Here is a 26630-nt window from a genome sequence, read left to right on the forward strand (position 1 = left end):
CTGGGCAACAAAGTGAGATTCCATCTTAAAAAAAAAAAAATTAGTTTCAGAGTTCCAAATATTATCACTCCTGTCTCAAATTAAGTTAGGTTTGAGGCATGTCTGTGAATAGGGGGATTCTATACATAAAAATTAAGATGCCATTTCCCTAGAGAGGCTAAGAAACAAATACATTCAACAAGTATTTGATGAATTAAAGGAATGAGATGAAGATGATTTGTAGAAAACAACTCGTCTATCCTCATTCGATCCAACGATTCATTCCGCACACATTGTGTCAGGCAAGATGCTCAGTATCAGACACAGAATACAGAAAGTACAAGTAACCAGCTGGGTATGGTTGCTCATGCCTGTAATCCCAGCATTTGGGGAGGCCAAGGCTGGGGAGGACTGCTTGAGGCCAGGAGTTCAAGACCAGCCTGGGCAACAAAGCTAAACCCTTATTCTCTACAAAAAATAATAATAAATATTTTTTAAGAAGAAAGTACAAATAACCTTTCACAAGTTACAATGATATTTCATCAAAATGCCTGGAGCCACAAGAAGCCCATTTTCCCTTCTAATGAAAGGTAGATTAAAACTGGATTCATCATATCTCACAGAAGAAAAAAGTACACACATTGAGCTTTTAGTTTTTTATTTTGAGTCTGATGGATGGACAAGGTATCTATATTCTAGAATATCTTCTTAATCCCTAAACAAGTGAAAATCTACTTACTTATACGTAAAAAGACAAGGAGAAAAGGTCATGATTGTCTAACAGGGAACGTGAATCCCCAAATAAATTATCTTACAAAAATATCATACTTGTTTTTCTATTTTTTTTACTACTGGTAAAAATGAAAAAAATAATTCACATTAAAATAAAATCTGTAGGCTGGCATAGCAAGACAATTGTTTTTACATATTAAAGTCTTTCAAATAAATATTTTACACACGAATTTAAGTTTTCGAAAAAACAGGTTATTTCCTATATTTTTTTGGTCTGCTAAGAGACCACTTATCAAACTGACATTAAACTGGACTGCAGGTCATACTCTACAAAGAGTAAAATGCATGTCACAGGCAGGTTGGATACACACATGGGCATATTTCATACATTCGAAATGGCTAACACTGCTGTGCATACTACTTCCCTAAGTAGCTTTACCCTGTAAAAATACTGTAGCCTAGGCTGGGTGGGGTAGCTCTGGCCTGTAATCCCAGCACTTTGGGAGGTAGAGGTGGGCAGATCATTTGAGGTCAGGAGTTGGAGACCAGCCTGACCAACATGGTGAACCTCATCTCTACTAAAAATACAAAAATTAGCCAGGTGTGGTGGCGGGCACCTGTAATCCCAGCTACTTGGGAGGCTGAGGCAGGAGGATCACTTGAACCTGGGAGCCAGAGATTGCAGTGAGCTGAGATCATGCCATTTCACTCCAGCCTGGGCGACAAGGGCGAGACTCCATCCCCACCCCCTCAACCCCCACCGCAAAAAAAGAAAAAATTATAATGTTTTTGGGACCTAAAGATTATTGAAGATGGGATAAAAGTCAACACTGCTTACAAATACCTGAACATGGAGAGCACAGTCAACACGTTCATGTGGACAGCATATGAGCAAATTAATACATTACACAGCTTCTGATCTCTTCCTCTTGTTTTATTCTAAAGAGACTTGGATCCTTTATGATGATTTAAAAAGTAATATTACATTAAGTTTTCCTGGTCTAATAGCCAACTTTAAGAAGTACAGTGGAAGGGTATAGAACTTTCTACATCTTCTCATACTTTTAAAGCCAATTTGGTTTTTATTATGATGTAATACTTTAGTTAACAGTATGCTAAAAAAAATTGACTGAATTATATGATTTTTTCCACAACATTCAAGTATCTTTGTGCTAAAATACTACAAAATGAATCCAGTAAACACTTTCCATTTCCAATGCCCTAGGTTAGAGATGAATTCAACTTTTTTTAAAAAAAAGCGATTACAATCACACTGGGCTGAGGACAGCTACGTTAAACCCTGAAAACAAAAGCCAAGCACTCAAACATCTAAAACACCAACACTTTCCATCCAGGATAGAAAAATGAGCATCCAAAGTAAAGAGAACCACAAGACTGATCAAGTAACCAATCAAAAACCACTTCTCTGTTATTTGAACTTATAGTTACTCGAAGCTTGAAGTTTCCACCTTCACTATTATTGGTGGTTCCTAGAGTCACGGCTTCAATGTCAAATGTGACAGTGGACCCAGAAGTAACTGCAGGTAACTGATTTGTCATTTCTTTTCCATTGACAAAAACTGCTCCTAAAATGTTAAGGTAAAGAGTCATTTACATGTGAGCAATAACTAAGAGACCTGAAATAGTTTCTAGATTACTGGTAACATAGCTAATTTGCTAATTCAGATTAAAAAAAAAAAAAACTGGACTTAGCTTTTAGAGTTCTGGTTCAGGACTCTACTCTTTGTTTTTGTTTTGTTTTTTTTTTTGTTTTTTTGTTTTTTGTTTTTACTTTTTTTTTTTTTTTTTTTTGAGATGGAGTTTCGCTCTTGTTACCCAGGCTGGAGTGCAATGGCGCGATCTCGGCTCACCGCAACCTCCGCCTCCTGGGTTCAGGCAATTCTCCTGCCTCAGCCTCCTGAGTAGCTGGGATTAAAGGCACGCGCCACCATGCCCAGCTAATTTTTTGTATTTTTAGTAGAGACGGGGTTTCACCATGTTGACCAGGATGGTCTCGATCTCTTGACCTTGTGATCCACCCGCCTCGGCCTCCCAAAGTGCTGGGATTACAGGCGTGAGCCACCGCGCCCGGCCTGTTTTTTTGTTTTTCTTTCTTTGGACATGACTACTGCAGTACAGGGCGCTACTCTTTTCCAGCAGAGACTATGAGTTTCTCATATCAATGTCATGAAAAGAAACTTGACAGTGTTACAAAATTACTTCCTGTGAAATAGCAAGACTGTTTTCTATGGAATAAACAAGAATCTTATTCTGTGTAATTCTTTTTTTCTTTTTTTTTGAGACAGAGTTTCGCTCTTGTTACCCAGGCTGGAGTGCAATGGCGCGATCTCGGCTCACCGCAACCTCCGCCTCTTGGGTTCAAGTAATTCTCCTGCCTCAGCCTCCCGAGTAGCTGGGACTACAGGCATGCGCCACCATGCCCAGCTAATTTTTGTATTTTTTAGTAGAGACAGGGTTTCACCTTGTTGACCAGGATGGTCTCGATCTCTTGACCTCATGATCAAGGTATCCCATAGTGCTGGGATTATAAGTGTGAGCCACTGCGCCCAGCCCGCTCTGTGTAATTCTTGACTCAACAACACGATTTTTGTTTTTGAACGGAGTTTCACTCTTGGTTCACTGCAATCTCCGCCTCCTGGGTTCAAGTGATTCTCCTGCCTTAGCCTCCTGAGTAGCTGGGATTACAGGCATGCCCAGCTAATTTTGTATTTTTAGTATAGATGAGATTTCTCCATGTTGGTCAGGCTGGTCTCAAACTCTGGACCTCAGGTGATCTACTTGCCTTGGCCTCCCAAAGCAGTGGGATTACAGGTATAAGCCACCACACCTGGTCCCCTCCTTTTTTTTTGAGACGGAATTTTGCTCTGTCACCAGGCTGTAGTGCAGTGGCACAATCTTGGCTCATTGCAACCTCTGCCTCCTGGATTGAAGCAATTCTCCTGCCTCAGCCTTCTGAGTAGCTGGGATTACAGGTGCATGCCACCATGCCCCGCTAATTTTTGTATTTTTAGTAGAGATGGGGTTTCACTGTGTTGGCCAGGATGGTCTCCATCTCTTGACCTTGTGATCTGCCCACCTTAGCCTCCCAAAGTGCTGGAACTACAGGATTGAGCCACCACGCCCAGCCAACAACACAAAATATTAACATGTCTTGCTAGTAATTTTTAAAGAGCACTAGAGATGTAGACTGAATGATTTATTATTTGTAAAGAGTTTAGAACAATGCCTGGTACATAGTAGTTACATAAATCATGTCATTAAGACCAAAGCTTTCAGCCAGTCATGGTGGATGACGCCTGTAATCCCAGCACTTTTGAAGGCCAAGGTGGGAGGATTGCTGGAAACCAGGAGTCAAGACCCACCTGGGCAACAACTTATCTTTACAAAAAAGTAAAAATAAAAAAAAATTAGCCAGACAAGGTGGCATTCACCTGTAATCCCAGCTACTCAGGAAGCTGAGGTGGGAGGAAAGCTTGGGCCCAGGAGTTTGAGGCTGCAGGGAGCTATGATTATGTTACTGTGCTCCAGCCTGGGAGATGGAGTGAGACTTCATTAAAAAAAAAAAGAAAAAGAAAAAGACCTAAATGTTCTCATCTCCTACTATAAATGTGTGAAACTGGCAAAGATTCATATATTACTATAATAATTCATATATTTCCAAGAGAATGACAGTTATTCATCTCTTACCATTTGTACTAATGCACACAGCTTGATCCCGCTGCAGAGAGTCATATCCATCCTGTTTTGCTGCACACACTCCTATGCTATCTCTTCTGTCTGGTTGTCCCACAGTTTCAACTCTGTAAATGAAGTAGAAAGGTCATTTCATACTTTTTTTTTTTTTTGAGACAGAGTCTTGCTCTGCCACCCAGGCTGGAGTGCAGTGGCGCGATCTCAGCTCACTGCAACCTCTGCCTCCTGGTTTAAGCAATTCTCCTGCCTCAACCTCCTGAGCAGCTGCGACTACAGGCAAGCACCACCACGCTCAGCTAATTTTTGTATTTTTAGTAGAGACAGGGTTTCACCATGTTGGTTAGGCTGGTCTTAAACTCCTGACTTCATGATCTGCCCACCTTGGCCTCCCAAAATGCTGAGATTACAGGTGTGAGCCATCGAGACCAGCTCATTTCATACTTTTAAAATGCAACATGAACGATACCTAATAGCTATTAGCTTACCACATTGTTTTTTTCTAAATAATAATAGCAACCATGATTGAGTTCTTGCTATACTTCAGGCACTGTTCTAATTATTTTATATCTACCTTCTCATAGCAGTTTATGAGGTAGGTAGTATTAATGAAAAAAATACAAAAATTGGCTGGGCATGGTGAAACCCCATCTCTATTAAAAATACAAAAAAATTAGCAGAGTGTGGCGGTGGGCGCCTGTATTCCCAGCTACTTGGGAGGCTGAGGCAGGAGAATCGCTTGAACTCAGGAGGTGAAGGCTGCAGTGAGCTGAGGTCTCACCACTGCACTCTAGCCTGGGAGACAGAGCGAGACTCCATCTCAAAAAAAAATAAAAGGCAGTAACAGCCTACCTTCTACACTATTAGGATTAAAGAAGGCTGTTAGCACCTAAAGCACCTTCTCTTTTTTTGAGACAGGGTGTCACTCTGTCATCCACGCTAGAATGCAGTGGCACATTCTTGGCTCACTGTAGCCTCTGCCCCCTGGACTCAAGCGATCCCTCCACGCTCAGTCTCCCAAGTAGCTGGGACTACAGGTGCATGCCACTTTTAACGGCCAGCTTTCTCTTTCTCTCTTTGAAGTCTTGCTCTGTCACCTCTCAGGTTCAAGCAATTCTCCTGCCTCATCCTCCTGAGTAGCTGGGATTACAGGCATATACCACCACATCCAGCTAATTTTTGTAGGCTTTCTCTCTTTTTAATTAATTAATTAATTTTTTGAGAGATAGTTTTGCTCTTGTTGCCCAAGTTGGAGTGCAATGGTGCGATCTTGGCTCAGTGCGATCTTGGCTCACTGCAACTTCTGCCTTCCAGGTTCAAGCAATTCTCCTGCCTCAGCCTCCCAAGTAGCTGGGATTACAGGCATGTGCCACCATGCCCAGCTAATTTTGTATTTTTAGTAGAGACGGGGTGTCTGCACGTTGGTCAGGTTGGTCTCGAACTCCCGACCTCAGGTGATCTGCCCACCTTGGCCTCCCAAAGTGCTAGGATTACAGGCGTGAGCCACTGCACCAGGTAGGCTTTCTCTCTTTTTAAAGAGAAAAGTAGTGGTAAAGAGAAATTTAAAATATGGTTAAAAAATAAGATCGGCTGGGCATGGTGGCTCACACCTGTAATCCCAGCACTTTGGGAGGCCAAGGTGGGTGGACCACTTGAGTTTAGAAGTTCAAGACCAGCCTGGCTAATATGGCGAAACCCTGTCTCTATGAAAAAAAAATTAGCTGGGTGTGGTGGCACATGCCTGTAATCCCAGCTAATTGGGAGGCTAAGGCAAGAGAATCACTTCAATCCAAGAGGAAGAGGCTGCAGTGAGCCAAGATCATCGTTCCATTGCATTCCAGCCTGGACATCAGAGTGAGACTCCGTCTCGGGGGGAAAAAAAAAAAAAAAACAGGGCTGGGTGCAGTGGCTCACACCTGCAATCCCAGCACAGCACTTTGGGAGGCTGTGGTAGACAGATCACTTGAGCTCAGGAGTTCAAGACCAGCCTGGGCAACATGGTGAAACCCCATCTCTACAAAATATACAAAAATTAGCCAGGTGTGGTAGTACTCCTGTAATCCCAGCTACTCAGGAGGCTGAGGTGAGAGGACTGCTTGCATCTGTGAAGTGGAGGTTACAGTGAGCTGAGATCATGCCACTGCACTTCAATCTGAGTAACAGGGTGAGACCTTGTCTTAAACAAAAAGTGGGAGAGCTGGGGAGGGGAATGAGAAAGAAAATAAACCTTTAAAAAAAAATCAGAAAATCTGAGAAGCAAGGAAAGAGCAGGAATGTTCACACAGGAAGTCAGGGAGACCTGGAAGGAGGGTGGTGCTAGCAGACCTAAGCATCTAATGAGAGTGTGTCTAGAGACTGTTACGATCCAGCTAGTAACACAGGTTTCTCTGGCTTCAGCAGCTCTAAGCCTTACAGAAACTTCAGCAGGCACCAACTGGGCTAAATAACAAAGTAGTGACTTCAAGAGTATAGTCTCCCTTCTAACTACTAGGCCCTTAAGCACCCTCAAAAAACTAAATACTGTTTCTCTTGATTCAAGCAGGCCCACTTGCTCCTCCCTTATGCATAGAGTCCTCTTGCATTCACATCTCTGGCTTCAAGGACGATGCCTGAAATTCCTTTAAACAAGGGGAGAAAACATTTTCGTTCCACAGTCAAAACATGACAAAAATGCAAAAGGCTTGCTACGACAATACTGAGTTAAATGGAACTTCAGGTAATCACCCTGCAAAGTGGGGCCTGATGATGCATCTTTAGGAGAGGCCAGACAGACTAACAGTTTATTGAGACCTACTATGTCTTTCACGTCATGGTCAGCAGAAATGAATTTAAATCAATTTGTATAATTTCCAAGGTCTTAGTAAATATTTACTGAATGATTTAAGAAATAAACCTAAGTAGCAATCTATCAGACATTACCATGTATCCAAGGAGGAAGAATTTAAAAAGCAGGAGAGCATCAGATCAAGTGGTAAAAGGTCATACAAGGTAAAAGTTAAAGGAGCTAAGGATACAGTAGTAGAGGAACTGTAGACTTCAACAGTGACTAGAATCATCTTTACTCTCCCATGAAAAAGATGAAAAAGAAGCAATACAGACCAGTCTGGAGTCAGACTGCCCAGATTTAAATCCTAGCTTTGGCATTTACTAACTGTGTGACACTGGGTAAATAATTTCTCTGTGCCTCCATTTCTGCATCCCTAAAATAAATAACTAAATCTATCTCACTGGGTTACTATGAAAACCAAATGAGTTAATGCAAGTTAAGACAATACATGGCACATAGTAAATATTAATTGCAATTATTATTATCATTATTGTAGTCTGAGATCAAGTTAGGAAGTTCTGTCATTGCACAGAAACACCTTGTTCTCAGGAGAGTCACTAATGGAAATGTTTCTGTAAAGAAGGGACATAAGCAGAGAAGGAGTATGTTAGTGCAGAAAACTCATGATTACCTGGGGAATAATTAAATAGATTTTAGGTATTAGTCTTTTTTTTTTTTCTCTCTCTCTTTGTTGGTATTTTTCTGGTTAGAGTCATTCTTTCTTCTTTAAGGGGTGAGAAGAGGTATCAAAAATTAGACAAAACATAAACTAGTATATTCTGACAACTGCTGACAATTCAAATTACTTAACTGGAGAGGAACATGGCAACATTGACTTAGATAAAACATTCAGATACTCTCCATGCCTTAAACAATAAGGGCATGAGAACAAGAGGAACTCAGGTCAAGCATTCACAATAAAATTTCATCTCAAGACAAAAAACTTAGAGGAGAGCTTGCTACACTAACGTGAGTATGGTGAAAATCAGGCAAACTTCACTTCTTTAAGTCAAAACTGATCTTTGGTTTTTAGGAAGAGCTATTTAGAAACATGATCATAAAGAATACATCTCAGGCCAGGCACGGTGTCTCATGCCTGTAATCCCAGAACTTTGAGAGGCCGAGGCGGGTGGATCACAAGGTCAGGAGTTTGAGACCAGCCTGACCAACATGGCGAAACCCCGTCACTACTAAAAATACAAAATAGCTGGGCGTGGTAGCATGCACCTGTAGTCCCAGATACTCAGGAGGCTGAGGCAGGAGAATCGCTTGAACTCAGGAGGTGGAGGTTGCAGTGAGCCGAGATTGTGACACTGTACTTCAGCCTGGGCGACCAGAGCAAGACTCCATTCAAAAAAAAAAAATTACACCTCAGGTAACACGAACAGACTCGCTCTGTCACCAGGTGCCAGGCTGGAGTGCAGTGGTGCGATCTCAGCTCACTGCAACCTCCGCCTCCTGGGTTCAAGCAATTCTGCCTCAGCCTCCTGAGTAGCTGGGACTACAGGTGCATGCTACCACGCCCAGCTAATTTTTGTATTTTTTTAGTAGAGACAGGGTTTCACCATGTTGGCCAGGATGGTCTGGATCTCTTGACCTCGTGATCCGCCTGTCTCAGCCTCTCAAAGTGCTGGGATTACAGGGGTGAGCCACTGCGCCTGGCCACTTTCAGTTTTACTTTATGGAGTAGCATATTCATATGTTTACAGTGTTATCTGCAGAGATGTACTCTTAGTGATTCACAAAGGACAAAATAAATTCTTGGCCTCTATATTTTTGCTTTTTTTTCCCTGGAGACAGAGTCTTGCTCTATCACACAGGCTTGAGTGCAGTGGTGCGATCGCAGCTCACTGCAACCTCTGCCTCCCAAGTTCAAGCGATTCTCGTGCCTCAGCCTCCAGAGTGGCTGGGATTATAGGTGTGCACCACCACATCCAGCTAACTTTTGGGGTTTTTTTTTTATTTTTGAGACGGAATCTTGCTCTGTCGCCAGGCTGGAGTGCAGTGACACAATCTCGGCTCACTGCAATCTCCGCCTCCCAGGTTCAAGTGATTCTCCTGCCTCAGCCTCCTGAGTAGCTGGGATTACAGGCACAAGCCACCACACCCAGGTAATTTTTGTATTTTTAGTAGAGATGGAGTTTCACTGTGTTGGCCAGGATGGTTTCAATCTCCTGACCTCATAATCCGCCAGTCTCAGCCTCCCAAAGTGCTGGGATTGCAGGCGTGCACCCGGCCTAATTTTTGTATTTTTAGTAAAGACGGGGTTTCACCATCTTGGTCAGGCTGGTCTCGAACTCCTGACCTCAGGTGATCTGCCCACCTTGGCCTCCCAAAGTGCTGGGATTACAGGCATGAGCCACCACACCTGGCCTCTTAATTTTTATTTATTTATTTATTTGAGACAGAGTCTCACTCTGTCGCCCAGGCTGGAGTGCAATGGCACGATCTTGACTCACTGCAACCTCTGCCTCCCAGGTTCAAGCGATTCTTCTGCCTCACCCTGCCATGTAGCTAGTACTACGGGCACCTGCCACTATGCCTGGCTAATTTTTGTATTTTTAGTAGAGATGGGGTTTCACCATCTTGCCAGAATGATCTTCAACTCCTGACCTTGTGATCAACCCACTTTGGCCTCCCAAAGTGCTGGGATTACAGGTGTGAGCTGTCAGGCCTGGCTTTTTTTTTTCTTTCTTTTTTTTTTTCTTGAGACGGAGTTTCGCTCTTGTTACCCAGGTTGGAGTGCAATGGCACGTTCTGGGCTCACTGCAACCTCCGCCTCCTGGGTTCAAGCAATTCTCATGCCTCAGCCTCCTGAGTAGCTGGGATTACAGGCATGCACCACCATGCCCAGCTAATTTTTTGTATTTTTAGTAGAGATGGGGTTTCACCATGTTGACCAGGATGGTCTTGATCTCTTGACCTCGTGATCCACCCACCTCGGCCTCCCAAAGTGGTGGGATTACAGGCGTGAGCCACCGCACCCGGCCTTTTTTTTCTTTTTTTTTTTTTTTGAGACGGAGTTTTGCTCTTGTTACCTAGGCTGGAGTGCAATGGCGCAATCTCGGCTCACCGCAACCTCCGCCTCCTGGGTTCAGGCAATTCTCCTGCCTCAGCCTCCTGAGTAGCTGGGATTACAGGCATGCACCACCATGCCCAGCTAATTTTTTGTATTTTTAGTAGAGATGGGGTTTCACCATGTTGACCAGGATGGTCTTGATCTTTTGACCTCGTGATCCACCCGCCTCGGCCTCCCAAAATGCTGGGATTACAGGCGTGAGCCACAGCGCCCGGCCTTTTTTTCTTTTTTTTTTTTGAGACGGAGTTTTGCTCTTGTTACCTAGGCTGGAGTGCGATGGCGCGATCTCGGCTTACCGCAACCTCTGCCTCCTGGGTTCAGGCAATTCTCCTGCCTCAGCCTCCAGAGTAGCTGGGATTACAGGCATGCACTACCATGCCCAGCAATTTTTTTGTATTTTTAGTAGAGACGGGATTTCACCATGTTGACCAGGATGGTCTCGATCTCTTGACCTCGTGATCCACCTGCCTCGGCCTCCCAAAGTGCTGGGATTACAGGCGTGAGCCACTGCGCCCGGCCTTTTTTTTGTTTTCTTTTTTCTTTTTTTAAGACAAAGTCTCACTCTGTCGCCCAGGCTGGTGCCATCTCACCTCACTACAACCTCTGCCTCTCAGGTTCAAGCGATTCTCCTGCCACAGCCTCCCGAGTAACTGGGATTACAGACGTGTACCACCAGGCCCAGCTAATTTTTGTATTTTTAGTAGAGACAGGGTTTTGCCATGTTGGTCAGGCTGGTCTCAAACTCCTGACCTTAGGTCATCCACCTGCCTTGGCCTCCGAAAGTGCTGGGATTACAGGCGTGAGCCACCTCGCCTGGCTGCCTCTAAATTTTTAATATTGATGTTTGAGAGATATTCTACTTACCTCTACTTACCAAGAGGAAAAGAGACATAAACATATTAAACATCAAGCATTTTATATACATTTCCCAGTTAATCTACATAATAACCCTATGAATACAGGTGAGAAAACTAAAGCTGAAGGAAATAAAGAAGTCTTCCCACAGTAACACTGCCTATAAATGATGGAATAAGCTCAGGATGTTTTGAATTCAAAGCTCATGTACGCTCTGTGCACTTCACTCTGCTTCCTGAGGCAGGTGAGATGTTTTACCATCTACTTGCCTGAATGTTAATGTCTGCCCACAAAAATAAGTTGGAGCTCTGGAGTAGAGAACACCTGATGATTCAGAATCGTTCCGGAGTGCTATATTTCTTCGGCTGCTCAGACTGTACCCCTCAAAGCCAGCTGTCCACTCTTTTTAAAAGCAAAGATATTGAAAACTGTTAGAATCTCTTGAGGAACATCTTCAATACAAACACATTAAATAAACCATGAAAATGGGAAAGACTACTCGTAGGGGCCATGGTCAAGTTCAATAAAAGAAAAGAAAAGATTCCACTAACAGAGTATCATGATGAGTCCCACACATTACAAAAAAGATTTTAGTACATTCCTGCATAATTTTGGCATAATAAATCAAATAAGTGTTATCTCCTATCTAATAAAATCACAGTTCAAACATAATTGCTTGAACTTATTCCAACCTGATAAAAATCTAATTAATAAATGAGTCTACATCTTCTAAAAAAGAATGCAGGAGAGAGATCAATTTCAAATCATAAGACTTTTAAGAAAATGTTCCTCTCCAGATATTTCTTGAGGGTTTGGAAAATCAGCATCAGCTGGGCACAGTGGCTCATGCCTACAATCCCAGAATTTTGGGAGGTCAAAGCAAGAGGATTCCTTAAGCCCAGAAATTCAAGACCAGCCTGGGCAACATAGCAGACCCCGTTTCAACAAAAAAATAAAAAATTAGCCAGGCACAGGGGTGCATGCAGGTGGTCCCAGCTACTTGGGAGGCTGAGGCAGGAGGATCTTGAGGTCAGGCTGCAGTGAGCCATGATTATACCACTGCATGCCAGCCTGGGTGACAGAGTGAGACCTTGTCTCAAAAAAACTAAACAAATAAAATTAAAATTAAAAAAAGAAGAAGGGCTGGGCCGGGTGTGGTGGCTCATGCCTGTAATCCAAGCACTTTGGAGGCCAAGGCAGGTGGATCACCTGAGGTCGGGAGTTCAAGAACAATCTGACCAACAGAGTGAAACCCTGTCTTTTAAAAAAAAAAAGAAGAAGAAGAAGGCCGGGCGCGGTGGCTCACGCCTGTAATCCCAGCACTTTGGGAGGCCGAGGCAGGCGGATCACGAGGTCAAGAGATCCAGACCATCCTGGCCAACATGGTGAAACCCCGTCTTGATTAAAAAATATAAAAATTAGCTGGGTGTGGTGGCATGCACCTGTAGTCCCAGCTACTTGGGAGGCTGAGGCAGGAGAATTGCTTGAACCCAGGCGGCGGAGACTGCAGTGAGCCGAGGTTGTGCCACTGCACTCCAGCCTGGCGCCTGGCGACAGACCAAGATTCTGTCTCAAAAAAAAAAAAAAGAATAATAAAAAGGATTATCAGTGTCCTACACAGTATTTTCAATCTTTGGTTTTTAGTGAGGTTAAAAATCCCATCCAGCATTTCTTTTTTTTGGACTCTGAAGATAAGAAATGATGAAAACAAAAATCACATGAAGTAATCTGTGTAAAACACATGGTGCATGTTGTTCTTATCAATTCAGGATCTATACTTAGAATAGCTGGTTGTCAGGAGGTGGAAGTTGCAGTGAGCCAAGATCATGCCACTGCACTCCAGCCTGGCGAAAGAGCAAGACTCCATCTCAGAAAAAAAAAAAAAGAATAGCTGGTTGTCAGTGTCCTGACCTTAGCACAGACTACAAGTATTCTAATATACAGTTACGGTTCAGGAGAGAAAAGATTAGCAGCATACCATGAGGCACCAATGTGGAATGACCTATCTGGGGGACGCTCCAAGGACTCCACTCCTGTCGGCCATCTCCTCGGGCGCAGACTCTGAACTGATAATCAACATTGGGGTCTATGTGCAATACTATGAATTCAGTTTCAGAACCCACATATACATCCTCAAAATGATTTGAAGTAGATTTACGAAACTGGAGCCTATAATCTTGGGCTGTAAAGTCGTCATCCACCTAGGGAGAAAAACTTTATGTTAGGTAAAAAACAGAAAATGACTTCTCTCAGCATCACTGCTTAAAAACTTTGAATGGAACTATTTTGGACCAAGCAGACAGGCTCACATGCTGAATATGGGGTATTCTTGAGAAGGCCACAGAAAATATGCCATCACATTATCATCTCCTTCTCTTTTTTTGAGACAGAGTCTCACTTTGTTACCCAGTCTGGACTGCAGTGGTGCAATCTCGGCTCACTGCAGCCTTGACCTCCCGGGTTCAAGCCATCCTCCTCTCTCAACCCAAGTAGCTGGGACTACAGGCGCACATCCCCATGTCCAGTTAATTTTTTGTAGAGACGGGGTTTCACCATATCTCAGGTCTTGAACTCCTGAGCTCAAGCAATCTTCCCATCTCAGCCTCTCAAAGTGCTAGGATTACAGGTGTGAGCCACTGCGCCTGGATTCCCTTCTTTTCTTTATTGGATCATGTGTTCTATACTTCTCAGTCTGATATAAAAATGCCTGCTTCCTTTGAAGAAATGGCATGTTTTCTAATCAATGCCAAAGATAAAACATTCAAGATTCAATGATAAGTTTCCCACAACTATAAATCATTCATAATAACCAAGAGATAATTAACATATAGTATACAGGACCCCCATTAATTTTTACAGCTCCTGTATATATTCTGTATGTTAATTTAATTAGCCACCCGATAGAAAAATGGGTAAAAGACATAAATAAGCATTCTACAGGATAAGAAATATAAATAGCCAAAAATACACATTATAAATATTCACCCTAATTTGTAATATGGAAAATACAACCTAAAAACCACAACAAGGCAAGAAGTGGTGGCTCATGTCTATAATCCTAACACTTTGAGAGGCAAAATCAGGTGGAACACTTGAGCCCAGGAGTTTGAGGCCAGCCTGGGCAACATGGCAAAACCTCATCTCTAGAAAAAATAACAAAAATGAGCTGTGTGTGCAAGCACATGCCTGTAGTCTCAGTTATTTGGGGCTGAAGCAGGAGGATCACTTGAGCCCAGGAGGTCAAGGCTGGAGTGAACGTGATTGTGCCACTGTACTCCAGCCTGGGTGACAGAGTGAGCCCCTGTCTCAAAAACAAACAAACAGCTGGGCACGGTGGCTCACGCCTATAATCCCAGCACTTTGGGAGGCCGAGACAGGTGGATCACAAGGTCAAGAGATCGAGACCATCCTGGTTAACATGGTGAAACCCCGTCTCTACTAAAAATACAAAAATTAGCTGGGCATGGTGGCGCACGCCTGTAGTCCCAGCTACTCGGGAGGCTGAGGCAGGAGAATTGCCTGAACCCAGGAGACGGAGGTTGCGGTGAGCCGGGATTGCACCATTGCACTCCAGCCTGGGTAACAAGAGCAAAAACCTCCGTCTCACAAAACAAAAACAAAAACAAACAAAAACAAACAAATAAATAAAATAAAACCACAACAAGTCACATCTAGGCAAAAATATAAAGTCTCACAATGCCAATTATTGGTCAAGATATAGAATAACAGAAACTCACATACTGCCTGGAAGGCTAAAATGATACAATCATCTTGTAGAAAGTCTGTTATTACCTATTAGCATATGGATCCAATACTCTAAGAAGACCTTATAATTTTACAGCTAGGTAAATATTAATATTTTGCAAGTTTCACATATGTTCACAAGGAAATACAAGTAAAAATACTTATAGCAAAAAAACTGGAAGTAATTAGGCCTGCTAATACGAGTTCGAGGCCAACATGGCAAAACCCTGTCTTGACTAAAAATACAAAAAAAATTAGCTGAATTAGCTACTGAACCTGGTGGGGAGTGGGGCATGGTGCAGAGGTTGCAGTGAGCCAAGGTAGCACCGCTGCACTGGGCAACTGAGCAAGACATCATCTCAAAAAAAAAAAAGGCGAGGCACAGTGGCCCACACCTGTAATTCCAGCGCTTTGGGAGGCCGAGGTCAGTGGATCACTTGAGGTCAGGAGTTCAAGACCAGCCTGGCCAATATGGTCAAACCCTGTCTCTACTAAAAATACAAAAATAAGCTGAACGTGGTGGCGACAGGCGCTTGTAATCCCAGGTACTGGGAAGGTTGAGGCAGGAGAATCACTTGAACCTGGGAGGTGGAGATTGCAGTGAGCTGAGATCAAGACACTGCACTCCAGCCTGGACTCCGTCTCAAGAGAAAAAAAAAAAAAAAGAAAATCTCAGTTAAGAGTGTAGCTAAAGGGCCGGGCGTGGTGGCTCACGCCTGTAATCCCAGCACTTTGGGAGGCCGAGGCGGGTGGATCACGAGGTTAAGAGATCGAGACCATCCTGGTCAACATGGTGAAACCCCGTCTCTACTAAAAATACAAAAAATTAGCTGGGCATGGTGGCGCGTGCCTGTAATCCCAGCTACTCAGGAGGCTGAGGCAGGAGAATTGTCTGAACCCAGGAGGCGGAGGTTGCGGTGAGCGGAGATCACGCCATTGCACTCCAGCCTGGGTAACAAGAGCGAAACTCCGTCTCAAAAAAAAAAAAAAAAAAAAAAAAAGAGTGTAGCTAAAAAGATAAAACAAGAAAAAGAAAGATAGTTTTTACCAGCATCATAAGACAGGGTGGAAACAAATACACAAAATCGTTTTCAGATTCAAGCACTCATCTCTGAATGATGTATTTGTCAACAGCCAAAATACTATGACTAATTTGGACATGGTTTCTATTAAAATACAGTAACTCATATTCATAATATAATCTAACACACAAAACTCTCAGCAATACTAAGTGTGTAATGAAACTATACTTTAGGAATCTTATTTCAAAGGTATTAGTTCAGTGTTGAACAGAAAAAATATTTTTTTGAGATGGATTCCATCTCACTCTGTTGCCCAGGCTGGAGTGTAGTGGCATGATCTTGGTTTACTGTAACCTCTGCCTCCTAGGCTGAAGCCATCCTCCCACCTCAGTTTCTTGAGTAGCTGGGACTCACAAATGCACGTCCCTGTGCTAGCTAATTACTTTTTTTTGTATATTTGGTAGAGATGGAGTTTCACCATGTTGCCCAGGTTGGTTGAACTCCTGAGCTCAAGAAATCCACCTGCCTCGACCTCCCAAAGTGCTGGGATTAAAGGTGTGAGCGTGGTCCAGAAAATATTAAGACATTCAATATTCACTATAATCTTCTGGCTTTTCTAATAAGTAGAAATGGAAGAAATCCTCAAGTCACTGAGGTAAGCCTAGAAAATATGTGATGAGAAACAATGTTGTAATACAGAGACTTTAAAAAGTTCTTTCAAAACTATTTATCTAAAACTGGAAGAGCAGCTGGGCACAGTGGCTCACGCCTGTAATCCTAGCACTTTGGGAGGCTGAGGCAAGTGGATCACCTGAGGTCAGGAGTTCAACACCAGCCTAGCCAACTGGTGAAACCTCGTCTCTACAAAAAATAGAAAAATTACCTGGGCGTGGTGGCAGGTGCCTATAATCCCAACTACTCGGGAAACTGAATCAGGAGAATAGCTTGAACCCAGGGGAAGTGGGGAAGAGGGGGAGCAGAGGTTGCAGTAAGCTGAGATCATGCCACTTCACTCCAGCCTGAGCAAAAGAGTGAAACTCCATCTCAAAAACAAAAAAAAAGAAAGAAAATGAAACTTCAAGAGCTACCTCAGTATTCTCTGTGACTTCATTTTAGTCAAAGATTGTTGTTTGGGAAGAAAAAAATATATTCAAAAGTAGTTAATGAAAAAATCTGAATGGCCCCTAAATCTCAAACCCATAATGTGGAAGCCATTTCTAGAATTGTGAATTACATACCTTACACCATCGTACAATGATGCCTCCAGGTTTCTCTATTAGTTCTTCTATCTGTACTGGTGGGCGAGATGCTACTGTTCCATGCTTAAAAATGTGGTCTTTCACTATGTTAAGAATTGAGTCATCCAACTGAGCAGATAAACAAGGCACATCAACCAGTAAAGGTACTTCTGGCAAGCTGAGGAAACAAAGCTCATGTGTTATGAGACCTCTGATGGTTAAAAAATACAAGAAATATTTTAGAGCGGTCACATGCTTGAAAGATCCTGAAGTCCCCAGTAAGTAATTCTCATGGCAGTAGGGGATGTGCAAGATGTTACACAAATACTCTCTTTTCAAATAAATATAAGCAAAACAAAGTTGGTAAGACCCCAACTGTCCAGTTTATGCCAAAAGATCTGGTTTATTGGAATATGACTCAGTTTCAACAATACATTGAGAATTTCTAAAATTTTACAATTCTTTTATACGTTGGATTGAAAAAAATCTGAGCCATACTAAAGTACCAAAGATTATAATCACAACTATTTCATATTAGTAACAGTGGTAATGGGCAGTGACACCCTCCTCCTTTTTTTTTTTTTGACACAGTCTCACTGATATGGTGTGATCTCTGCTCACTGCAACCTCCACCTCCCAGATTCAAGCAATTCTCCTGCCTCAGCCTCCCGAGTAGCTGGGACTACAGGCACATGCTACCACACCTGGATAAATTTTTATTTTGTTTTATATTTATTTTGAGATGAAGTCTTGCTCTGTTGCCCAGGCTGGAGTGCAGTGGTGCAATCTTGGCTCACTGCAACCTCCGCCTCCTGGGTTCAAGCGATTCTCCTGTCTCAGTCTCCCCAGTAGCTGGATGACAGGCATGCACCACCACATCCACTTAATTTTTTTTTTTTTGAGACAGTCTCGCTGTGTCACGAGGTGCCAGGCTGGAGTACAGTGGCGCAATCTCGGCTCACTGCAATCTCCGCCTCCTAGGTTCAAGCAATTCTCCTGCCTTCCCGAGTAGCTGGGACTACAGGCGTGTACCACCACGCTCAGCTAATTTTTGTATTTTTTTTTTTTTTTGAGACGGAGTTTCGCTCTTGTTACCCAGGCTGGAGTGCAATGGCATGATCTCGGCTCACTGCAACCTCTGCCTCCTGGGTTCAGGCAATTCTCCTACCTCAGCCTCCTGAGTAGCTGGGATTATAGGCACGCACCACCATGCCCAGCTAATTTTTTGTATTTTTAGTAGAGACAGGGTTTCACCATGTTAACCAGGATGGTCTTGATCTCTTGACCTCGTGATCCACCTGCCTTGGCCTCCCAAAGTGCTGGGATTACCGGTGTGAGCCACCGTGCCTGGCCCTAATTTTTGTATGTTTTAGTAGAGACGGGGTTTCACCATGTTGGTCAGGATGGTCTCGATCTCTTGACCTCTTGATCTGCCCGCCTCAGCCTCCCAAAGTGCTGGGATTACAGGCGTGAGCCACCGTGCCCAGCTTTTTTTTTTTTTGAGATGGAGTCTCACTCTGTCGCCTAACCACCATGCTTGGCCTGAAAAACCTTGAAATACATATTCTCTTATCTCCCTTAATCAGAATCTTGAACAGAGGGAGGAAAAAAACAGACATAGTTTAAATGCTTAAAAGTAAGTCCAAAAGGCACAAACTCTTTTACCTGTCCAACTGAATGTGCGAGGCCTTTTTGGTAAAGCTCCACAGTTTCTCATTCTCTTCTCCCACACCATCAAGCATGGCAATCTCACCTACAATCAAGAATAAGAGAACTAGTACAGTGAAAATGATCGAATATAAAGTAATCAACAAAGCTGGTGGCTCACACCTGTAATCCCAGCACTTTGGGATGCTGAGGTGGGCGGATCATGAGGTCAGGAGATTGAGACCATCCTGGCCAACATAGTGAAACCCCATGTCTACTAAAATACAAAAAATTAGCCGGTCATGGTGGCTTGAGTCTGTAGTCCCAGCTACTCGGGATGCTGAGGCATGGGAATCGCTTGAACCTGGGAGGTGGAGGTTGCAGTGAGCCGAGATCATGCCACCGCACTCCAGTCTGGTGACAGAGCAAGACTCCATCTCAGAAAAACAAAACCAAACAAAAAATAAAGTAATCAATACAACTCATGTCTGGTGGGTCTCTAGTGTTCTTAGAAATAGTTCTTAAGTGATGCCACAGTCAAATTCCCAAAAAGTTAAAGTAGAAACTATTTTAGAAGTGACTCTAAGATCAAATCCAAGAGGAAAAGGGATACATAGTGGCAACGTTTTGCTAGAGATGAAAAATCTACCTGCTCTATACGAGGAAATCAACCTATTTTAGGCAAAGCAGAAGGCCTTGGGACTTCTTCCCATCTCTCCTATGGAATCATTATGAACTTTAATAGGAGCCAGTACAAAATACTGCCCTGAGAGGAGCAATAGGGGATAAGGCATTTTTTTTTCTTTTTTTTGCTGGGTTTCATTCTGTCACCCAGGTTGGAGTGCAGTGGTAAGATCATAACTCACTGCAGCCTCGAACTCCCAGGATCAAGCAATCCTCCCACCTGAACCTCTCAAGTAGCTGCGACCACAGGTGCACGCCACCATGCCCAGCTATTTTTTATTTTTGGAAGAGATGAGGTCTCACTATATTGCCCAGGCTGGGCATAGGGCTTGAAAAGTCAAATTATGCAGCTATGTTTTCCTAAAAGAGTATCATACATCAGATTATAAATTATTCAACAGAACACTAAAATGTTACATAGAGGTATATGAAAATAACCAACTTCTATGTCCTTCCACAGCCCTGAAGAACACTGCCAGAACTCTATTCCATGTGAATGTACCCTGCAGTTACTCAAGTTTTTTGAGACCATATGACCTTCTCCTTCACCAAAAGAAAAACAGAGACATGGCCAGGCACTGTGGCTCATGCCTGTAATCTTGGCACTTTGGCAGGCTGAGTCGGGCAAATCACCAGAGGTCAGGAGTTCAAGACCAGCTTGGTCAACATGGTGAAACCCTGTCTCTACTAAAAATACAAAAATTAGCTGGGCATGGTGGCATATGCCTGTAGTCCCAGCCTGTAAGGGAGGCTCAGGCATGAGAATCGCTTGAACTCGGGAGGTGGAGGTTGCAGTGAGCTAAGATAGCACCACTGTACTCCAGCCTGGGCAACAGTGTGAAACTCTGCCTCAAAATTAAATAAATAAATAAAATCCCCAAAATTCCACAAATAAGTTTTTGTCCTTTGGGAGAGGAGGAAAGAGTCTGACATTAAAAATATTCCTGGAAAAAAAAAAAAAAAAGGCCGGGCGTGGTGGCTCACACCTGTAATCCAAGCACTTTGGAGGCCAAGGCGGGCGGATCACCTGAGGTCAGGAGTTCAAGACCAGCCTGACCAACATGGTGAAACCCCATCTTTAAAAAAAAAAAAAAAAAAAAAATTCCTGAAGTTTCCTTCTGCTGCTGAGATGTATAATAATTTTTTTAAAACTAAAAAACATAAAACAGGCCGGTATGGTGGCTCACGCCTGTAATCCCAACACTTTAGTAGACTGAGGTGGGTGGATTGCTTGAGGTCAGGAGTTTGAGACCAACCTGGTCAACATTGTGAAACCTTGTTTCTACTAAAAATACAAAAAATTAGCTGGGCATGGTAGTGGGCGCCTATAATCCTAGATACTCAGGAGGCTGAGGCAGGAGGCTCACCTGAGCCCAGGAAGCGGAGGTTGCAGTGAGTTGAGATCACGCCACTGCACTCTAGCCGAGGCAACACTGTGAAACTCTCAAAACAAAACAAAAAACCCATAAAATAAAATTTTGGACATATAAAAATATTCAAGTATTAAATGCTATAACAATCACACATGTGCTTCAAAGAATTTCTTCTTTTTGAGACAAGAGTCTCACTCTGTCACCCAGGCCCGAGTGTGACGCATAATCACAGCTCACTGCAGCCTCAAACTCCTGGGTTCAGGGGATCCTCCTGCCTCAGCTTCCCAAATAGCAAGGACTACAGGAATGTGCCACTAGGCCCAGCCAGGATTTATCTTCTAAAATAAAAACAAATGATCAGTCCTCAAGGTGATGAGTGTATACTCCTGGTCTGTGATGCACTGCTTCTGGGTTTGTTTCCAAACACAAAGGCACCATGGAAAGACATTCCGTGGTACTGCTAGAAATATTTTCTGAAAAGCACTGTTATGGTCAGTGGTAAATAAACACTTCTCACTGAAGATAAGACAAAAACGTAACTAGCGTGTAAAGGTAACACTAGTACTATACTCTAAGTGGGACCAAAAGAAGATGAACTTCTAGGTGGAGTGAGCCTTGTGAGTCATCCATACTTTTTCCCACGCCACTCTCAGGACTCATTCTGCAGAAGGCATGGAATTCAGTCTCCTTTCCTGGCTCCTTTCTCAAATGACCTTTAAATGTTGGAGCCCCTTTAAATGTTGGTGCCCCTTAGTGTTCTAATCTCTTTCATCTGCTCTTCTCACATTACATGGTGTCCCTTGATGATTTCCTTATTCTGATGGATTGAAATTTGATATATATGCCATTAACTGCCATACTGACATCTCCTGGTATGATCTGTCTCCTAAGAATCATACCCATATTTCCATCTTAAGCACCTCAAGGCCAGGTGTGGTGGCTCATGCCTGTAATCCCAGCACTTTGGGAGGCCAAGGCGGGTGGATCACGAGGTCGGGAGATCAAGACCGTCCTGGCCAACATGGTGAAACCCCATCTCTACTAAAATACAACAAAAAATTAGCCAGGCGTGGTGGCGGGCACCTGTGGTCCCAGCACTCCAGAGGCTGAGGCAGGGGAATCGCTTGAACTCAGGAAGTGGAGGTTGCAGTGAGCCAAGATTGCGCCACTGCACTCCAATGCACTCCAGCCTGGGGACAGAGCAAGACTCCATCTCAAAAAAAACACCTCAAAGTCACCATGCCCAAGCCAAATGCCTAACTATGTACTAAAGCCCTCTTCTCCTCCTTCATTTCCTGTGTCAAAAAGTAAAACACAGCACTGCCATTTACTCAGAATCCAAAAGCAGGCTGATTTTGGTCATCACAAATCCTTCCCTTTCCACTCCATCACACATGTAGATAATCATCTACAGACAAGTCACGCTCAGTAAAATAATAATTCTATTTCTGCAGGAAAAAAAAGTCTCTATCTTGTTGTTTTTTGAGTTCAGAGTCTTGCTCTGTCACCCAGGGTAGAGTGCAGTGGCACGATCTCAGCTCACTGCAACCTCCACCTCCCAGGTTCAAGAGATTCTCCTGCCTCAGCCTCCCAAGTAGCTGGGACTACAGGCGTATGCTACCATGCCCAGCTAATTTTTGTATTTTTAGTAGAGACGAAGTTTTGCCATATTGGCCAGGCTGGTCTCGAACTCCTGACCTCAGATGACCCACCAGCCTTGGCCTCCCAAACTGCTGGGATTATAGGTGTAAGCCACTGCGCCTGGCCTTTTTTATTTATAAGGGACAGGGTCTCATGCTGTTGCCCAGGTTGGCGTGCAGTGGTGCAATCATAGCTCAAGTCTCTTCTCACATCAGCATCCTGGGTAGCTGGGACTACAGGCGTGTGCCACCATGCCTGGCTAATTAAAAAAAAAAAATTTGTAGAGACGAGGATCTCACTATGTTGCCCAGGCTGGTCTCGAACTCCTCACCTCAAATGATCCTCCTCTCCTGTCTAGCCTCCCGGAGTGCTGGGATTACAGGTGTGAGCCATTGTGCCTGACCCAAAATCTCTTAAAACCAGTCCTGTCTCATCTTTATCAGCCATTGCCTTTACCATTCCCACCTAGATTACTCTCTAATAACTTTTTTTGAGACTGAGTTAAAAAAAAAAAAGTTTTTTTGAGATTGCTCCTGGGCTCAAGCAATCCACCCACCATGGCCTCCCAAAGTGCTGGAATTACAAGCATGAACCACTGTGTCCGGTTTCTAATAACGTTTTTTTTTTTGAGACGAAGACGTCTCGCTCTGTCACCCAGACTGGAGTGCAATGCTGCAATCGTGGCTCACTGTAACCTCTGTCTCCCAGGTTCAAGCGATTCTCCTGCCTCAGCCTCCTGAGTAACTGGAATTACAAGTGCCCACCACCACACCTGGGTAACTTTTGTATTTTTAGTAGAGATAAGGTTTTACCATGTTGGCCAGGCTGGTCTCAAACTCTTGACATCAAGTGATCCTCATGTCCTGACATACCAAAGTACTGGGATTACAGGCCTGCACTATCCCGCCCGACCTTGGCCTCTAGTAACTTTTTAATCAAGTCTCTTTTCCCTCTAGTCTTAAAATCTCTGATAGAGTCTCCAAAAATAGGCAGGGTCTTTTTTGTAAAATGCACATCTGAGGCCGGGCGTGGTGGCTCACGCCTGTAATCCCAGCACTTTGGGAGGCCGAGGCGGGTGGATCACGAGGTCAAGAGATCGAGACCATCCTGGTCAATATGGTGAAACCCCGTCTCTACTAAAAATACAAAAAATTAGCTGGGCATGGTGGCGCGTGCCTGTAATCCCAGCTACTCAGGAGGCTGAGGCAGGAGAATTGCCTGAACCCAGGAGGCGGAGGTTGCGGTGAGCTGAGATCGAGCCATTGCACTCCAGCCTGGGCAACAAGAGCGAAACTCCGTCTCAAAAAAAAAAAAAAAAAAAAAAAAAATGCACATCTGATCATATCACTCTGCTGTTTAAAATGCTTCAACTGATCCTTGAATATGCCATTTACTCCATTTATGATGATATTACTTATATTACTTCTGCTTGGAATCATGCTGTTACCTCTTTTTCCTATGTCTGTTTGATGAATTGCTTCAAGCCTCTGTGGAACTCTTCTTACAGAAAGCTATCCTACACTTTTCCAGGCAAAGTTAAGTACTTCCTCCTCTATTCTCCAATAAGGTCTTAGATCTTTCTTACCATGTATTTCTCTCTCACTGGGCTCTGAATCCCAAAGGAAATAACTCTTACCTATTTTATTCTTTTATTGATTGATTGACTGACAGTCTCACTCTGTCACCAGGCTGGAGTGCAGTGGTGCAATCTCGGCTCGCTGCAACCTCTGCCTCCTGGGTTCAAGTGATTCTCCTGTCTCAGCCTCCCAAGTAGCTGGAACTACAGGCGTGCACCACCACACCCAGCAAATTTTTGTATTTTTAGTGAGACGAGGTTTCACCATGTTGGCCAGTATGGTCTTGATCCCTTAACCTCATGATCCACCTGCCTCGGCCTCCCAAAGTGTTGGGATTACCGGTGTAAGCCACTGTACCCAGCCTATTTATTTATTTATTTATAGATGGAGTCTCACTCTGTTGCCCAGGCTGGAGTGCACTGGTGTAATCTCGGCTCACTGCAACCTCTGCCTCCTGGATTCAAGCGATTCTCCTGCCTCAGCCTCCCAAGTAGCTGGGACTACAGGCACATGCCACCATGACCAGCTAATTGTTTGTATTTTTAGTAGAGATGGGGTTTCACCATGTTAGCCAGGATGGTCTCAATCTCTGACCTCATGATCCGTCTGCCTTGGCCTTCCAAAGTACTGGGATTACAGGCGTGACCCACCACACCCGGCCTCTTATTCTTATATTTTTTGAGACAGGGTCTCACTTTGTCACCCAGGTTGGAGTACAGTGGTGCAATCATGGCCCACTGCCACCTCGATCTCCTGAGACAGGGTCTCACTTTGTCACCCAGGTTGGAGTACAGTGGTGCAATCATGGCCCACTGCCACCTCGATCTCCTGGCCTCCAGGGATCCTCCCACCTTGACCTCCTAATTAGTTGAGACTTCAGGTGCATGCCAAAATGACCAGCATTTTTTTTTTTTTTGTAGAGACAGGCTGTTGCCCAGGCTGGTCTTGAACTCCTGACCTCAAGTGATCCACTTGCTTCAGCCTCCCAAAGTGGTGGTATTACAGGTGTGAGACACTGCACCTGGCTCCCTTGTTTATGTTATGTACCTGACAAAGACCTACGTTGAGAGAAGGTGGGAAGACATAAAGAAAGGAAGGCAGCAGGGCATGACTCATGTAAATAATTGGTTAAAGACATGAGTAAACACCAATCACATTTTTTTAACTTTCTAAATAGAACAACGGAGACTATAATTGTGGTGGCTTTCGCCTGTAATCCCAGCACTTTGGGAGACCAAGGTGGGAAGATTGCTTGAGAACAGCCTGGGCAACATGGTGAAACCCTGTCTCTAATAAAAATATAAAAATTAGCCGGGTATGGTGGCACACACCTGTAATCCCAGCTATTTGGTAGGCTAAGGTGGCAGGATCACCTGAGCCAGTGAGATCAAGACTGCAGGGGGCCCTGAGAGTGCTACTACACTCTGGCCTGGGCAACAGAGCAAGAGTAAAACCCCTGTGTCAAAAAAAAAAAAAAAAAAAGAATATAATTCAATTGTTTGTAACACAGAGGATAAATGCTTGAGAGGATGGACACCCCATTTTCCACGATGTGATTATTACATGCTGCATGCTTGTATCAAAACATCTCAATGTGCTCCATATCATTTATTCTTTATTGTTTTATAACACTTCAATTGCACTTGCCATGGGGATACCTAACTGTATATCTCTCATCCTATATTACAAACTGTCTCTAGGTAAGAACATTCTAAGAACCCCACAGCTGGCAAGAAGCCTGCTATCTTGAGGAATCAGCAAAGTGTCAATCTGAACAAACCATCTTTAACATGTGATATGGCTTGGCTCTGTGTTCCCACCCAAATCACATCTCAAATTGTACTCCCATAATTCCCATGTGTTGTGGGAGGGACTTGGTGGGAGACAGCTGAATCATGGGGCGGTTTCTCCCATACTGCTCTCAGTAGTGAATAAGTCTCATACAATCTAACAGTATTTTAAGGGGAAACCCCTTTTGCTTGGCTCTTATTCTCTTCTCTTGTCTGCCACCAGGTAAGACGTGCCTTTCACCTTCTGCCATGAGTGTGAGTCCTCCCCAGTCACGTGGAACTGTAAGTCCATTAAACCTCTTTCTTATGTAAATTGCCCAGTCTTGGGTATATCTTTATCAGCAGTGTAAAAATGAACTAATACAACAGGCTCCCTGGTCTCCCACCTTCTCGGACTAAGTCCTCTGCAGTGTTGACTCCATGTTCTATGAGCTTCTGGCAGTCATCTAGTGGTTTAATGGTCTCCTGTTCAATGGTGTCCACCTCTTGCAAAAGGGTCACCAATCGCTCATCCAAGAGCTTCCCAAGGGTTCCCTTTAAATCATTAAAATGCTGTTTGAGAACATCCCTTGTCTGTGATGCACTCTCTTTGATCTAAAAAGAAATAACAAAATATTCAAAATCAGAATCTCTAAAAAAGGCTAATCCATAGGGATAATTCACAGTACTCTAAAAGCACCGAATAACTATCATCTTCAATTCAGTAAAAAAAAAAAAAAAAAAAAAAATTA

At 43.6% G+C, this 26630-nt stretch overlaps 1 protein-coding gene across 2 annotated transcripts in view; it reads right to left on the reverse strand.

Annotated features, from left to right (window-relative positions):
- Positions 1–620: 620 nt before the first annotated feature.
- CRLF3 (cytokine receptor like factor 3) overlaps positions 621–26630 on the reverse strand; it is a 44874-nt gene continuing 18864 nt past the window's right edge. For both annotated transcript variants that reach the window (XM_012449276.3, XM_064367672.1), the window contains exons 2-8: positions 26286–26493; positions 18853–18940; positions 17188–17365; positions 13162–13384; positions 11453–11585; positions 4420–4532; positions 621–2297 (exon numbers count right to left, since the gene is read on the reverse strand). In XM_012449276.3, the coding sequence (XP_012304699.1) occupies positions 2041–2297; positions 4420–4532; positions 11453–11585; positions 13162–13384; positions 17188–17365; positions 18853–18940; positions 26286–26493 (1200 nt within the window). In that variant the 3' untranslated portion in view covers positions 621–2040. The remainder of the gene's footprint in view (positions 2298–4419; positions 4533–11452; positions 11586–13161; positions 13385–17187; positions 17366–18852; positions 18941–26285; positions 26494–26630) is intronic.

The sequence above is a fragment of the Aotus nancymaae genome, unplaced genomic scaffold (assembly GCF_030222135.1).
Source record: "Aotus nancymaae isolate 86718 unplaced genomic scaffold, 86718_ANA_hifiasm-v0.15.2.pri h1tg000072l, whole genome shotgun sequence".
Classification (NCBI taxonomy): Eukaryota; Metazoa; Chordata; class Mammalia; order Primates; family Aotidae; genus Aotus; species Aotus nancymaae.